Raw genomic sequence first — 16,742 nt, 5'->3', positions numbered from 1 at the left:
ATCTCTCTCTGTCAAATAAATAAATAAAATCTTTAAAAAAAAAAAAGACAAAAAAAAACCCCTTTATAACCTAAGGTTATAATTGCCGCAAAAGATAGGAAAGTTCTATTCATTTTACTTACTTATATGACACTGCCTTATATCTCGGTAGCATTTTTCGTTTGTTTATTCATTTATCCATCAAACATGTATTGAGTAGACAGCATGTGCCTTGTGCCAGGCAGAGCTGTAAAACATGTAGTTTCTTTGCTCAGGGAGCTCCCAGGCTGACGAGGGGGCAGCAGTAAGATGGGCACCCACAAAGAAAGGTTTTTCTGTGAAGGTAATGTAAGATCTGAATTATAAGAGATAGTCGGGAATATTCCAGATGGAGAAACTGGGATAGAGTTTTCCAAATGAAAGAGACAACATGTGAGAAGGTGTTTTAAAGTAGGAGAGTAAATGCGAGACCTGTAATTCTTCAGTTGGATGAATGGAGATCTATATCCGGCTAATACTGTTATTCAGCTCTATTATTCAGAAACTTTTTTTTTAAGTTTTTTTGTTTTTTTGTTTTTTTGTTTTTTTTGCAGAAAGAGACACAGTGAGAGAGGGAACACAAGCAGGGGTAATGGGAGAGGGAGAAGCAGGCCTCCTGCAGAGCAGAGAGCCTGATGTGAGGTTCGATCCCAGGACCCTGGGAGCATGACCTGAGCTGAAGGCAGAGGCTTAACGACTGAGTCACCCAGGCAGCCCTAGAAACTTTTTTTTAAGCTCAAGAAGGAATGTGATACTTTTTAAAGCACAAACATAAATTCTGTTTAAGATGTTAATTTAATAAGTAAGTAAATAAATGTTAATTTATTTAACTCACAAGAAATGATCAGCAAAACAGACCCTTAAAAGGGAAACCTTAGGAGTGCCTGGGTGGCTCAGTGGGTTAAGCCTCTGCTTTCGGCTCAGGTCATGATCTCAGAATCCTGGGATTGAGCCCCACATCAGGTTCTCTGCTCAGCAGGGAGCCTGCTTCCCCCTCTCCCTCTGCCTACCTCTCTGCCTACTTAAAGAAAAAAAAGGAATCCTTTAAAAAAAAAATAAAAGGAATCCTTGCAACTGAAAGTATTCAAATAGAAAATTATCCAGAATTGATATTTTGGGGACGTCTTAAGATCCCTAATAAGAGGACATCTGGGCGGTTCAGTCTGTTAAGTGCCTGCCTTCCACCCAGGTCATGATCCCAGGGTCCTGGGATTGAGTCCCTCCTTGGCCTCCCTGCTCATGTGTGCTTTCTCTCTCTCTCATGCTCTCTCTCTCTCTCATGCTCTCTCTCTCAAATAAATAAATAAAATCTTTTAAAAAAAGATCCCTAATAAGATAAGAGTTCTATAACTTTTGTCCTCTCAATATTTTGTTATTTTATAAGTTAATTCTTATCTCTTTCCCTTAGGTATAACCCTCTCTTTCACCTCTCCTTCAAAACTAATTTCTCTTGAGAAATTAGTTTACATATAACTATCTCTAGTTCTTCACTGCTTATTAGCATAACATAATACAGGAAAGTGTGTAAATCATACGTGCGTATTTCAAAGAATTTTTACAAAGTGAACACATCTGTGTAAATACCCAGAAGGTTAAGAAAATAAATATTACCAGGACTCCAGAATCCCCTTTTGTGCCCCTTCCCAGCCCCTTCCTCCATCCCCTAACAGTCACTACTCCCACCCTATGCATTAAAAGTAACAAATGTCTTCCTGACATCTATCACCACAAGTTAGCTTTGCCTAACTTTTAACTAACTTTTAAAAGTTAGCTTTTTAAACTGTGTTGTAAAAATGAAACCATGCATATATTCTTTTAGGTCTGGCTTCTTTTGTTCAGTATTGTGTTTTTGAGATTCATCCATGTTGTGAGTAGCAATAGATCATTCCTTCTCATGTCTGTGTAAAAGTTCATTGTTTGACTATACCACACTTTATGTATTCTACTATTGATGGCTGTTAGGCTTGTATATAGTTTGGGCTCTTAAGAATACTGCTGCTAAGAACATTCTGGTATATGTCTTTTAGTGCACATCTTTCTATTCTGTACCATAGACTTCATCCTATCAGGTCGTTTAGATGATCAGTATCAGCACAATTTATTGAGTGCTGGTTATGTGCTTTTTATATACATCAAGTAATTTAATCCATAAAAACTCTGTGAGGAGAGTATATTTTTAAAAAGGATTTATTTATTTATTTTAGAGAGAGAGAGAGAGAGAGAGAGAGAGCACGAGTGGAGGGAGGAACAGAGATAGAGAGTTCTCAAGCCGACTCCACACTGAGCAGGGAGCTCAGCGTGGGGCTCGATTCCAGGACCCCAAGGTCATGACCTGAGCTGAAACCAAGAGTTGGACGGGTAACTGAGCCACCCAGGCTCCCTGAGGAGGGTAATTTTATCCCAATTTTATATATGAGAAAATTGAGACTTAGATGATCTTATATAAGGTTACACAGCTAGTAAATGGTAGAGAAGTTGAGACAGGATTAGAACTCAAGACTGTATGCCTTCCAAGCCTGTACCCATAACCATTATTCTCTTCTGTACCACAATTATCATTCTCAACGCAACCCCTCATTTCGTCTTTCTTTCTACAGTCTAGCTTCCTCTAATTCATGTCACTCCTTTGTTTTAAATCCTTCAGTGGCGGGGCGCCTGGGTGGCTCAGTGGGTTAAAGCCTCTGCCTTCGGCTCAGGTCATGATCTCAGGGTCCTGGGATCGAGCCCCACATCAGGCTCGCTGCTCAGCCGGGAGCCTGCTTTCCCCTCTCTCTCTCTGCCTACCTCTCTGCCTGCCTCTCTGTCTACTTGTGATCTCTCTGTCTGTCACATAAAAAAAGTAATAATAATAATAAAATCAAATTTATTAAAAAAAAATCCTTCAGTGGCTTCCCCTTGTCTGGAACTTGATAAAGTCCAAGTTTCTTACTGTGAAATACTGTGTCCCCCATGATCTGACCCTTACCATTCTCTTCGTTTTGTATCTCCCCTCCTCACCTCTGTGTTCCAGATATGCTCACCTACATGTAGCAACTGAGTATCATGTTCTCTTACACCCTGTGCCTTTTTATTTACTCCCTCTTCTGTTTCGCTTGGCTAACTTGTTTGTCCATGAAGATGGGGTTTAGGTCTCCCAAATATTCTCTTGAGAAATATTTCCTGTCTCTTATCCCCAGTCCATTTTGGTGTACATCCTCTGTGCTCCTAGAACACCCTCCTCATAGCGCTCTCACACCTCACTATCATCCTCATTTTCATACCTAGAACGAACGAATCAATTGTTCACTATCCACCTCTTCCATTAGACTGACATCTCCTTGAGAACAAGTACTATTTTTGAGTCCTCTTTTGAAACTACATTGTCTAGCACATGGGGTCGCTCCTCAAATGTCTGTTGGCTAAATAAAATGCTGTGAAGTGAATCATTTAAATTGAGCATAAAAGTACCTATTCTTGGGACGACTGGGTGGCTCAGTCGGTTAAGCTGCTGCCTTTGGCTCAGGTTATGATCCCAGGGTCCTGGAATCGAATCCCGCATCGGGCTCCTTGTCCAGCAGGGAGCCTGCTTTCTCTCTCTGCCTCTGCCTGCAACTCTGCCTGCTTGTGCTCTCTCTCCGACAATAAATAAATAAAAAATCTTTTTAAAAAGTACCTATTCTTGTACACATTGGTTTTTATTTGGATTTGGAGGTCTAGATACTGAGGCCATAGTAATTTGTTTGGTAAGGTCACTTAACTGTGGAGTCACATGTAACTGATACAAATTTGGGCTTGCTCTCTTTATGTCAAATTGGTGGGAATTCTAGCTCCAGAGTCATAGAAAGGCCAAAAAATCCCTGTAAGAAACTTGGCAGCTTCAGGTTACCTTGGGGGATTTCTCTAAAAAATAGTGGAAAATATAGAGTTGCCTCATTATGGTGAGAGATGTTTCATTCCAAAGTGGTAAGAAGTAGTCTTTGTTAAGACTTCTGGGTGGCGTGGTATAAATGATGATTCTCAGAGTTTCCACAAAACTTATTAATTGGTACTTTTGAAGTCTTCCTTTGCCTTTGGACCTACAACAACTTAAAGTTCTTTAATCATAATGAGAAATGAGGGTTACTGCCTTTCTGACCGGGCTTAAACAAATGTGTGCTTAGTTTTTATTCTAAGGAACAATTTTATATTAAGTGGTATATTTTTAACACATGTCTTAATCTTCTGTGTTAATTGTGGGGGAAGGGGACAGAAAAAGGAATTAATCCTCCCTGTCATGCTTATTGTCTCTTATGATGACTACCTCAATAAAACAGTTAAAGTAGTATATAATCAAATATAAGATTGTGGAATTCAAGTTCATTTCTTGGGCAGGGCAGATAGAATTGTAACTTTGTGTTTTTTGTCTTTGTTGATAGAGGATGAGGAGGGGTACTTTACTCTCCTTTTCTAAATACCATTAAAATTCAGTTTTAAACCTTTAGGAAGATGGAATGGAAAGGGATTGGGAGGAAGCAGGAGAGGGGTTGCTGGATGCTGATGATGTTAAACTCATGTGTTCACTTTGATTAGTTATTGATCTATACAATTATGTTTAAGGTATGTTTCTTTATGTCTCTTATATCAATAAAAATATTTTAAACAATTTAATTTAGGAATTACTGTCTTTAAACATTTCCCAAGGAGCCTGCAAAAGATGTTAATGGTGAGGCTCTTTCCAAGTGCCATTATTTTTCATGGTCCACCATGAATTGAAGAGCCTTGTGCTAATGGCATGTAGACTCTAAGTGGGGTTGGTAAACAGTAAAAGGAGAGATTAGCGTGGGCAAGAGTAGTCAGGGAAAACAACATAATCACTCATCCAGTAAATATTAACTGAGTATAAAACATGTACCAGATGCTGTGTTGACATAGAAAACTTAAATGAAATTGGAGGGCAGAGTTGGAGGGAAGAATAAGATCTGGGTGATGTTTATTAATCCTGGTTATATCTCTACTACTCTTTATAGAATGATAAAAATAGCAAATGCTTATTTAGCATTTCTTGTCTACTAAAAAATTCACATATATTAACTCATTTCATCTTCACAATAAGCCTATGAGATAGGCACTACTACTAGTGTCTCATTTTAATTTCCTCTAGTAGATGCGAAAACAGATACAGAGATGTGTAAAATGACTCAGCTAGGAAGTAGTGGAGGTAGGATTCAATCCTAACCGTCTGGCCCCCTGTTTCTCTGCTCACATTTACTATGCTGTGTGAAATTAGTGCAGAGAATATCAGAAATGTTGATTTGACCTAGAGAATCTATTCGAAAATGGCCAGAAATCCTGTTGTGATGCTCTGTGGTTTGTGTTTTTTGGAGCTATGTGTGAATGCCTTTTCTTCTTTTTACAGACATGGCTGGATTCTGCCAAAGAAATAAAAAAGCAGGTTCGTGGTAAGTGAATATAGCCCTTTTTATAGTTCTTTCTTTCTTTTAGTAGGTCAGACGATTTTCACCTTTTTCTGGCTATGAGTCACTTTAGAATCCTGGCTATGGCAGGTGGCTCTGAAATTGAGATAAAACCTTCCCTTGGAAGGAGGAGATTCCATGACAGAAGATACAGCAGAGGTGGACACGATTGAGATGTAGGGCAGATCTTGATATTTTTTTCTTTACAACTAGGCAAAATTGGGGAATATCGGAATGGTTGAGAAAAACAAGTTTGAGAAGAACAAAGATGAGAAGAGAAAAAGGATATGGGAGTCAGTTCTCAAAGGAGTTTGCTGCCTGGCCTTGGTCCTTTTAAATTGTTCTGGACAGTTGCATTCTAACCTTCTTCATGTTTTCTTCTCTGTAGTTCTTTTTGTCCATTTTCAACAATCTTCTTCCAACTAGTTCTTCTGTTAGTAGAAAAATGAGAATTCCTTGCCAATGGCCCTCTGACATTGTGACTTTTCTCCTAACGCCAAGCCCTCTGGTATATATTACTGTTGTACCCCTGCTCAGACTGCTCTCCTGAGATAAATATTTCTAGGTCGAATAAAGTGCAGATTAGCATTTTGTAGCTCTAGGCCCAAAGGGCTAGCTAAGGGGTAGAGATTCTTTTTCTCTTGTTTAAAACTAAATGTCTTTTTGGTTTGGTTTATTTTTAAGGAAATTTTCAGGAACTGCACTAAAGGTTATTTATCATGGTTAGTAAGGTTTAGCTCTATCACCTGAAAACATATTTTATTTTTCATTTGTTTCTTAACAAGCTTGCTGTAGTGAAATGTTTTCTTTTAGACCCTATTTATAATTTATATTCTTTGAGATAGAAAGGCAAAAATACTCCTTTGGACTGGCAGCTTTCCATACTATAAAATGTTGTTTTAAAATGCAAGTCAGAGCAAAAAACAAACAAATAATTAAAAAAATTTAAAAAAACAAAAAATAAAGTAAAATGTAAGTAAGAGCAATACATTTTTGGAATATTTGAAGCATGACAAGAAAAACATAACTCCAAATCCCTGTCAATGAAAATTCTTTTAATATTCAATATTACTTAGGAACAAATGATTATACAAGAAGACTAGTTAGGGAGAAAAGTTTAAAGCAGAATTTATGATGAGTAGAGAAGAATATCTAGTAGATTATCTCTCTGGCTATGGAAAAAAATCTTGCTAAGAAAAAGAACCAGTGTTTGTCATTTTAAAAAAATTTACAAAATAATAAAAACCCTTTCTGTAACATGGGAAAGGAAAACCTCGTCTGTAGCACAAACTGAATTAAGGAATCAAAATGTAAACATTTCATTTAAGCCAAAGAGAAGAATTTTGTTTTTTTAAAAAACTATTTTTCTTCACACACATCATATAAACCCATTGTGAAAAATTTAAACATTATGGAAATATATCATGGAGAAAGTAAAAGGCCCCTAAAGTCTATCCTCTAGATACAATCACTGTTAAGTTGGTATAAGCTACAAGATTTTTTCTAGGCATATATAAATTTTGCCTTTCAAAAATAGAATTACGCTGCATAGGATTCTTGCCCCCCGCCTTAGGAGATATGTTCCAGGTCCCCCAGTGGATGCCTGAAATTGTAGATAGTACCAAATCCTATATATACTGTGTTTTTTCTTATACGTGTGTATCTTGTTAAAGCTTAATTTATAAATTAGGCACAGTAAGAGATTAACAACAACAACTTAAAATAGAACAGTTATAATAATATACTGTAATAAAATGTGGTCTCTCTCTCAGAATATCTTATTGGACTGTACTCACCCTTCTTAAGATAATGTGATGTGATAAAATGCCTGTGTGATGAGATGAAGGGAGGTGAATGGTGCAGGCATTGTGGCTTAGTCTTAGGTGAAGAGGATCATCTGCTTCCAGATTGTGGTTGACCATGGGAAAGTGAAACCATGGATAAGGGGGGGACTGTTATACATTGTTATATATTATATATTGCATTATATTATATATGCATTGTGTATGCTATATATAGTTAAAAATTTGTTTAAGTAGGTGATATAAATATGTGGAATAAAATTAAAAGATACTGATGAATCTAATGTAAGGTAAATCACCCTTCTACCCCATCCTTTAATGCCTTGGGTTCTTTCCAGAGATGTTCTGAGTGTACATAGACAGACACATATTATAATATAAATATGTATTTAATACATATGTTTTACATGCATATTGTATTTTACTATGTATATTTTACATAAATAGATTAAATAGGTATATGTATTTAATATAAATATGCAACAAATATTTTTTATTTAACATAATTTGGAGTATTCTTTTTTTTTAAAATATTTTATTTATTTATTTGACAGACAGAGATCACAAGTAGGCAGAGAGGCAGGCAGAGAGAGAGAGGAGGAAGCAGGCTCCCTGCTGAGCAGAGAGCCCAATGCGGGGCTCGATTCCAGGACCCTGGGATCATGACCTGAGCCGAAAGCAGAGGCTTTAACCCACTGAGCCACCCAGTGTGGAGTATTCTTCATATCAACACATGTAAATTTATTTTGTTTAAAAATTTTCTTGATTACATAGTTGTAGCACAATATATATATAAGCAGTCCTTTTGATGGACATTTTGGGTTATTCTCAATAGTTTGCTATTACAAACAAGGTTACAGTGAACAATTATATAAGTTCAGGTTCACTCATATAACATATAAGTGCATACACATATTTGTTCCTATAGGTAAATTCTTAGAAGTAGAACAAAAAAGTGAACATCTAAAATTGAAATATATATTCACTAGAAGGATTTTTTCCATATTAAAAACACACAGAAAAGTATGGAGGCGAATGTAACAAATAACCCATGTACACATCACCCAGAATTAACATGTGTTAACACTTTCAACTTAAAATAGGACAGTACTGGTAAGTTTTGTCTTTTTTGTTTTCCTCCTAGTCCTGTCCTCTTTTTTCTCCCTAGCCAAAGAAATATATTTTCATGAATTCGGGGTGATTTAGTCCATGTTTTTATTTATTTTTTTCTTATATACCCATATCTATATTCCATAGATAGTATTGCTTTTGCTGTTTTTCTGAAATTTCCCTCAGACCCATTTATTCATTTGAATCTCCTTGGGAGGTTTATTAATCTCTCTCTCTCTCTCCTCCCAGCTTAATTCCCTTGGCTGTGAATAAGAGAGATCTCCCCTACTCAGTGTGGCTATCCACTTCTACCTCTTTCTGGAATAGTGCCGAGCAAAAGCAAGAAGTCCTTTATCTTCTCTATCCCTCTCCACCCCTAAAATATCCTAAAAAGTAGGAATTTTCTTATATAGCTGTAACACAGTTATTAAAAGCAGGAAATTAACATCGAAGCAACACTGTAACCTACAGACCTTATCAGTTGTCCAAATAATTTTCTGTATAGCGAGAGAAAATCTATGGTGATATTTTGCATTTAGTTGGCACATATCTTTAGCTTTTTTTGATCTGGAACAGTTCCTGAGTCTTTAAAGTTATTTATTTATTTATTTAAAAATTCTATTTATTTATTTGACAGAGAGAGACACAGCAAGAGAGAGAACACAAGCAGGGGGAGTGGGAGAGGGAGAAGCAGGCTTCCTACTGAGTGGAAGCCCAGCATGGGGTTTGATCCCGGGACTCTGGGATCATGACCTGAGCTGAAGGCAGACACTTAACGACTGAACCACCCAGGCACCACTAACGTATTTTATAACATTGATAGTTTTGAAGAGTCCAGATAGTTATTTTTTAAGTGGTCACTTTGAGTGCGTCTGATTTTTTTTCATGGCCCATGAATATTCAGGTTATGCACTTTGGTGGGAATGTCACTGACGTGTTGCTGAGTTAAAAGGAAGAAATTTTAATGTTAAGATTTTTTTAAAGAACTTTTCCAGCCACCTTTTTTTCCCCCACTAAATATTCTCCATAAGGTATTAGTAATTATATGTATTCTATTCTAGAAATAGTCACTGACTAAAGCTTAACTTTAATAATTTTAAAAACTCCAAGTGATTAACTTTTTTAGTCTCTCTATTGCATTCAACCCTGAGCTAGCTTGCAGTGAACCTGAATGTCTTCATTAGCAATATGCCAGCCTGTATCTCTTACATGGAAAAGAATAGGAACTCAAAATTTGGTTTCTTCTTCTTTCAATTGCTGTAACAAAAGTAATAGTTAATAATTGAAACATTTCTGTTTAGATATGGTTATTTCTTTATTTTTAAAGATTTTATTTATTTTATTGACAGATCACAAGTAGGCAGAGAGAGAGGAAGGGAAGCAGGCTCCCTGCTGAGCAGAGAGCCCCATTCAGGGCTTGATCCCAGGACCCTGGAATCATGACTTGAGCTGAAGGCAGAGGCTTTAACCCACTGAGCCACGCAGGTGCCCCGATATGGTTATTTCTAATACAGTTAAATTTCCTTGTTTGGGGTTAAATGGAGAGAAAAATTGAACCAGAATACAGGTTTTTTGTTTGTTTGTTTGTTTTCATTTGATTAGGTCTGGTAACATAAGGTCATTGGTAAATCTGGATTAATGGATAATTTTAATACATTAGTAACTCCCCCCCCCCCCCCGCCCCAGAGCTGTAGCAGCCTCAGATGACATTCACAACAATGCTGTGAGATCAGTTACTTTATTTCATTCATTCACTCAACAAATATTTCTTGAGCATCTATGACCTATGGAGCACTGTTTTGGACACTAGGGATACACACCAAATAAAACAGAAAAGTTCTTATGCCTAGTAATTTGTATTTTAGTGGGAGGAGACAGAGATTATCCTTTTAAAAAGTTATATATTTATATTTAATAAGTAGTACATGTACAAAATTCAAATGGTATAAAAGAATATACAGTGAAAATAGGTCTCCATTCTATTTCCCCCATCTTCTCCATTTTCCTCTCTAAAAGTTCCCTTTCCTAGTCTCCCAACTACTATAACTGATTTAGTATGTATCCTTATAGGGATTATCTATGCATATATAATCATACCCTAACATATACTTCTTACCCTCCAATATTTATGGTTGCTTTTTTTAAATTTTCATTTTAATTTTTGAAAGATTATTTGAGAGAAAGTGAGCACAAGTGAGGGGAGGGTCACAGGAGGAGGGAGAGGGAGAGAATCCCAAGCAGACTCTATGCTGAGCAAGGAGCTCAATAAGGGGCTCCATCTCATGACCCTGAGATCATGACCTGAGCTGAAACAAAGAGTCAGACATTTAACCGACTGAGCCACCCAGGTGCCCTTTATAGTTCCTTTCTGTATGAACTGTTCTTGACCTTGATATTTTTTTCACCTAACACTTTGTCTTGAAAATATATCTTCTCTTGCTAAATAAACATATATTTAGGTTGTCTCTAGTCATTTGCTATTACGAACAATATCTTACACATATACAGTTCTGACCACATTTAAGCATATGTATAGACACATTTATGGAAATAGAATTGGGAAAGAATATATATGTTTTATGCTTTGAAAGATGTTGTCAAATTGTTCTCCTTAGCATTGTGCCAACTTACACCTGTATCAGCGATGGTAATTGTTTATTTTCCCCACAAATTCTGGGTATTATTAAGCTTTTTATATAAGTTACTTAATACAGAGCTCAAAGAGGAAAAAAAATCACTTTCAAACTCTCTTAAATGGTTCTAAATAACTTTTTCTTTCTTTAATAAAAATCAGATTTTTCCCCACAAAGCATGAAAATATTTTTAAAAACCTCAGGAAAAGAAAACTTTGAATGTTTTAGGTACTTCTAACCATCAGAAACCTAGCCATAAGCATACAATTCTTTCTGTGTTTACTTTTTTACAGGTGTCCCCTGGAATTTCACATTTAATGTAAAATTTTATCCACCTGACCCAGCACAGTTAACAGAAGATATAACAAGGTAAATAATGTATTAATAGTTAACTATACAAGTAATTCTCATTATCATAAGCTCTGGGAATTTTTCTATTTAGAACTGAAGAAAAATGAAGTGCTGTTAGGATGGAAAGCATCTGGTCACTTCAAGGCAGGTTTGCAAATAAGTGAGCCTAAAAGCCTCATGTATCTGTGACGTGCCTGAAGGAAATCGGCAGGGAAATTAACCTTTCTTATCATGGGTGCTATGCCAAGCTGTGTACAGGGCACCTATAAACCACACGCACTCCAAAAGGCAAGACAAAAATATACGTGATAAAATACCTCTACTACTTTCTCTTTTTAATACTCCTTCCCTACCATGTTTTCTGTTACAGGTCTGAAGTCTGAATTATTATTATTTCATGTGTGTATATATGTGTGTATTATGATTTCTTCTTATCTCTCAAAGTGTATGATTAGGTACATAATCCTCACGAACTGAATCTTCCTCAGTATTTAAAAATTTTTTTAAAATTTATTTTAATTTTTTATTAACATATATTATTTGTTTAGGGGTACAGGTCTGTGATTCTTCAGTCTTACACAATTCACAACACTCACATAGCACATATTCTCCCCAATGTCCATCACCCAGACACCCCATCCCTCCTACCCCCATCCCCTCCAGCAACCCTCAGTTTGTTTCCTGAGATTAGGAGTCTCTTCTGGTTTAAGCCCACTTAATTTATGAAACAAATCTTGTACTCTTTGAAAACAACTTCCTGATTTTAGGAAAGTGGGTTTTACTGGGTTCTATATAAATATTAATTTTTAAAAAATTGAAAAGCAGTCTATTATAAAGAATGCTGGTGTACATAGTTATATCTATAACACCTTGCATGGATCCTTATACTTAGGTATAAGGTATATTCTTAGGTGCTTAGCAAATGTTTGTTAAATGGAATTGTTGGTTGCTGAGAAACTGCTTTCTGATTCTGATTTTGCTGTCCACTGTCTGACTTCAGACATATATACAGTCTCTGTACCTCAGTTTTCAGATCTCTCAAATAAGGGAATAGCCCAAGTAAACTCTAAGTCTGATTGTCAAGTATGGTGAAATTTAAAAAAAATTTTTCTTTGGTTAATCTTTAGCACATGCTTGAGGTTGGGATACCATCTCTGCCTGAAAAAAAAAACTGTTTTGGTTGTTTCTTTTTCTCAGGTAATATTTGTCTTTAGAGTTGCTTCTTATTTGTCTTTCTTCATTGAGGTTATGTATAAAACAGAACAGGTCCCTAAAATTCTTTGCTAATTACCTACATTTGAGAGGAGTTTAAGATCCTTGTGATTTGATTGGCATTCCTTTTTTAAAAAAAAAAAACATGCCTGTAGTGACTGATCATAGATAACAAAAGCGATTGTTGATACCTACATTATTCAGCATCTTATTATGGTCAAAACAAGGGTATAATTCTAATCAATATAGGAATTTTAAATTTTATCATATCTCCCAGCTTTTCTGTTTGGTAAAAGAGTCTGTATGGGTCAACTCAGCTAGAAAAAGTGCTAAGGAGGTCAGGATCATAGATGTAAACATGAAATTGACAGAGATGAGTGTCTAACTTAATGTAGGTGCGCTGAGTTCGTTCTACAGAACAGTTTTAACCCCAGTTTGAATTCCCAATGATTTAGGACATGCGTGGAATCAGTCTTACAAGATGATAGTGTGTGGAAGGCTATATGCCACTTAGCCCATATTGAAGGCAAAAGAACTGAAACTGGTCATACCTTAGTAAAAATGTGTCAGTAATGTCATCTGTATATATGAAGGACAGTATCTACATGTTTGGCACAGCAGTGTGATAGAAAGAGTCCCGTTTTGGAACCAAATGGCCTTTATGACCATATGACATTGAGCAAGCTTAGTCTTTGAAGCTGCCCTCTATCTGTAATCTGGTAATGATATACCCGCTTCACAAGTTTTTTTGTGAAAAGTATTTGAGATAATTTATGTGTATATGGTACTTAATGTACTCAATAAAATATTAATTTCTTTACCTCCTTTGGACTTTTCCCAACTTTACCTCTTTTCTTTCTTCCTTTTTGTTCTTGAAATATAAATGACATTATATAATCTCAGGTGTACAACATAATGATTCAATATTTGCATATATTATGAAATGATCACCACAATAAGTCTAGTTCACAACCATCACCATACATAATTACAAAAATGTTTTTCCTGATGATGAGAACTTTTGAGATCTCCTCTCTTAGTGACTTTCTTTTTCTAAATTGCCTTCTGGACATGAGTCCAACATAATTACAGGGTGGTTATTGTTGTTGTTTTTAATGTTTTACATGGAAAAATTTTAAGCACACAGAAAAGAAAAAATAATATGATGAACAATCATATAGCCACCACCTAGATTGAATAGTTATTAATATTATTTCATGCTTATTTAATCTTTCTTGTTTTTTCCCTCCTTCCCTCCCTCTCATTCCCTTCTTCCTCTTTCTGTATATTTTGTTTTTATTGTTGCTGACAAGGTAACATTTTTCTCTCTTTTGGCTGTAGATATTATTTATGCCTTCAGCTTCGAAAGGACATAGTTGCAGGACATCTGCCTTGTTCCTTTGCAACCTTAGCATTATTAGGTTCTTACACCATCCAGTCTGAGCTGGGAGACTATGACCCAGAACTTCACGGTGCCGATTATGTTAGTGATTTTAAACTGGCCCCAAATCAGACCAAGGAACTTGAAGAGAAGGTCATGGAACTCCATAAGTCATACAGGTAAATGTGTCTCCAGTTTTTTTTCTGTGTTTGTTTTGGCAAGAAGTTTAAACCGTTGGCCTGGTTTTGATTCAGTGTTTGCCTTAGAGGGGATGTGTTGCTGTAGAGTCAGCTCAAGCCCCTCCACTGTTCGACTTTGAGCAAGTCAGTTAACCCCTCCGAACCTTAGTTTTCTCCTCAGAGTAACAGGTGTTGTTGAAGGGTGAAAACTAAATGAGGTAATAGATGTAAAGCACTAAGCATTGTGTCTGGCACACAGTAGGTGCTCAATAAATGCTGTTGTTGCTTTACTTTTTTTTTTTTTCAGATTTTTAACTTATTATGCTGTATTAGGTACTTTAAGATCCTTAAAGTAGGGGTTCTTAAGATCTGTGTACATGGATAGACTCCAGAGGACCCATGAAACCCCTGAGGGTATTTTGAAAAGTCTTTATTAAATTCAATCCTTTTTTCCATGGAAATAATTGGTGATATTGAGAGGTGTCATAACAAAGTGATCAAAAGCAAGGACATATGGTCAGACTGACCTGGGTTGAGATCTTGGCTCTGCTTGGTTCTGGCCTGTGACCTTGAGTTATTCACTTAATCTCTCTGAGCCTCAAGTTCCTTGTATCTCTGATGGAACTTACTACCTCAGAGGAAATAGGGCAATGGATAGGACTAGAAAAGGTATTATGTGGAGAAACTTTTTTTTAAAAAAGATTTTATTATTTGTTATATAGAGAGAACGCAGGCACAAGCAAGGGGAGCAACAGGCAGAGGGAGAAGCAGGCTCCCCGCTGAGCAAGGAGCCCAGTGTGGGATTCAGTCCTAGAACCCGGGATCATTACCTGAGCCAAAGGCAGACACTTAAGCAACTGAGACACCCAGGAGTCCCTGAGGAAAAACTTAATACAGTGTCTTATACATTGTCAAAATTCAATAAATGTTGGCTAATATTAAAGTGGCAGAATAATTTGTGTTTTTTCCTACTATACATCCCATGGTTAATTGAGGGGCTTGCTAACACTAAATTTTACAGGCTTCCTTAGCTTATTAACATGAATATCTGATGTTGGCCTTGAGTTAGTAGCACCCTCAGTTATGTTAGTCTGCATTAGGAGAATCCAGCTAACTTTATTTTTTTTTAATTGTCTTTTGGGAAAATATTGTTATTTTTCACACAAAAAAGTTATGAATATTAAAATATGAACTTATTGTTAGTCTTTAAAGATTTGATAAATATTTTAAAATTTTCTTAGTTTTAATTTCTAATGTAGTAAGTATTGATAGATATAACCCACATAAAGAAAAGATCTTTGGAGGCCTCAGCAATTGTTAAGAGAGTGAAAGGATCCTAAGGTCAAAAAGTTTGAGAACCACTGTGAGATAGAAGCATAGGCTCTGAAATTAGTCTGTTGTACTTTGAATTCAGACTTCATTCCTTATTTTTTTTATTAATTATTTTTATTAACATATAATGTATTTTTTGCTGCAGGGATACAGGTCTGTGAATCGTCAGGTTTACACATTTCACAGCACTCACCATAGCACATACCCTCCCCAATGTCCATAACCTAACAGGCTCCATTCCTTATTAACTTTTTGATTTTCACTAAATGAGTTAAGCTCTCTAAGCTTCAGTTTTCTCATCTGAAAAATAAGGGTAATGATATGAATTTTGTGATTGTTAAAAATGTGAAGTGCTTCATATAGTGACTAGGACATGGTGAGAGTATTTGCTAGGATAATAATTCTTTTTTTTTTCTTTAAAGATTTTATTTATTTATTTGATAGAGAGAGATCACAAGTAGGCAGAGAGGCAGGGAGAGAGATAGGAGGAAGCAGGCTCTCCTCCAAGCAGAGAGCCCGATGCGGGGCTTGATCCCAGGACCCTGAGACCATGACCTGAGCCGAAGGCAGAGGCTTTAACCCACTGAGCCACCCAGGCGCCCCTAGGATAATAATTCTTAACCCCATTTTACAAGTGATGGATGTGAATGGGTTTAGAGAGCTACTTTTTGGCAACTTTAAATAGAATTTAAACCCAAATAAGTGAAATGGTCTCAAAAGACAGGTGAATATGGTCCAGTTGAAATTCTATTAGGTATATGGATAGAAATTAAGCAAAATGGATCTCCATGACTAGAAAATGTAGAGCTCTGACATCTTGGAATTTACTTGCTCCTTTTGGGGAAGATTGGCATCATTTATAAACAGAAAGCCAAATGGAAAATTTAATTATGTCCAACAACATGGCATTTTAACTAATTCAGAGAAACTTCTGCTGAGGCAGAAGCATTTTACTATGCATTGGAAAATACAAGCAAATACCACGCTATTCTCAGATAAATAGAAGACTGCCTACGTACACCGAACCCTTAGTGGCCCTTTGCCCAGATAGAGACTTTGAAGTTATAATTAATACTGTAAATTTATACTAGCAAATCAAGCTTTAAAATTAATTGCCCTCCATTTATGGGTAGTAGGAAAGTATGTAAACTTGTCAGTTGTCCCCCACTTAATTATTTGAAATCTCAGTCCTTAATTAGGGGATGTAACAAACATTATTAAAAGGCTGTCACATAACATTGGAACTCACTGAATGGCTCTGTATCCGGACCCCACTTACTCAAAATAAAAAC

General features: G+C 36.3%; 1 protein-coding gene across 21 annotated transcripts in view; it reads left to right on the top strand.

Annotated features, from left to right (window-relative positions):
- The window catches only part of EPB41 (erythrocyte membrane protein band 4.1), a 199,217-nt gene that overhangs the window by 106,117 nt on the left and 76,358 nt on the right, over positions 1-16,742 (top strand). For all 21 annotated transcript variants that reach the window (XM_047723953.1, XM_047723948.1, XM_047723963.1 and 18 more), the window contains 3 exons: positions 5,393-5,435; positions 11,289-11,364; positions 13,900-14,118. In XM_047723953.1, the coding sequence (XP_047579909.1) occupies positions 5,393-5,435; positions 11,289-11,364; positions 13,900-14,118 (338 nt within the window). The remainder of the gene's footprint in view (positions 1-5,392; positions 5,436-11,288; positions 11,365-13,899; positions 14,119-16,742) is intronic.

Source organism: Lutra lutra, chromosome 4 (assembly GCF_902655055.1).
Source record: "Lutra lutra chromosome 4, mLutLut1.2, whole genome shotgun sequence".
NCBI classification, from domain to species: Eukaryota; Metazoa; Chordata; class Mammalia; order Carnivora; family Mustelidae; genus Lutra; species Lutra lutra.
Note: the sequence above shows the minus strand (reverse complement) of the source record. Positions and strands in the feature narration are given on the sequence as shown.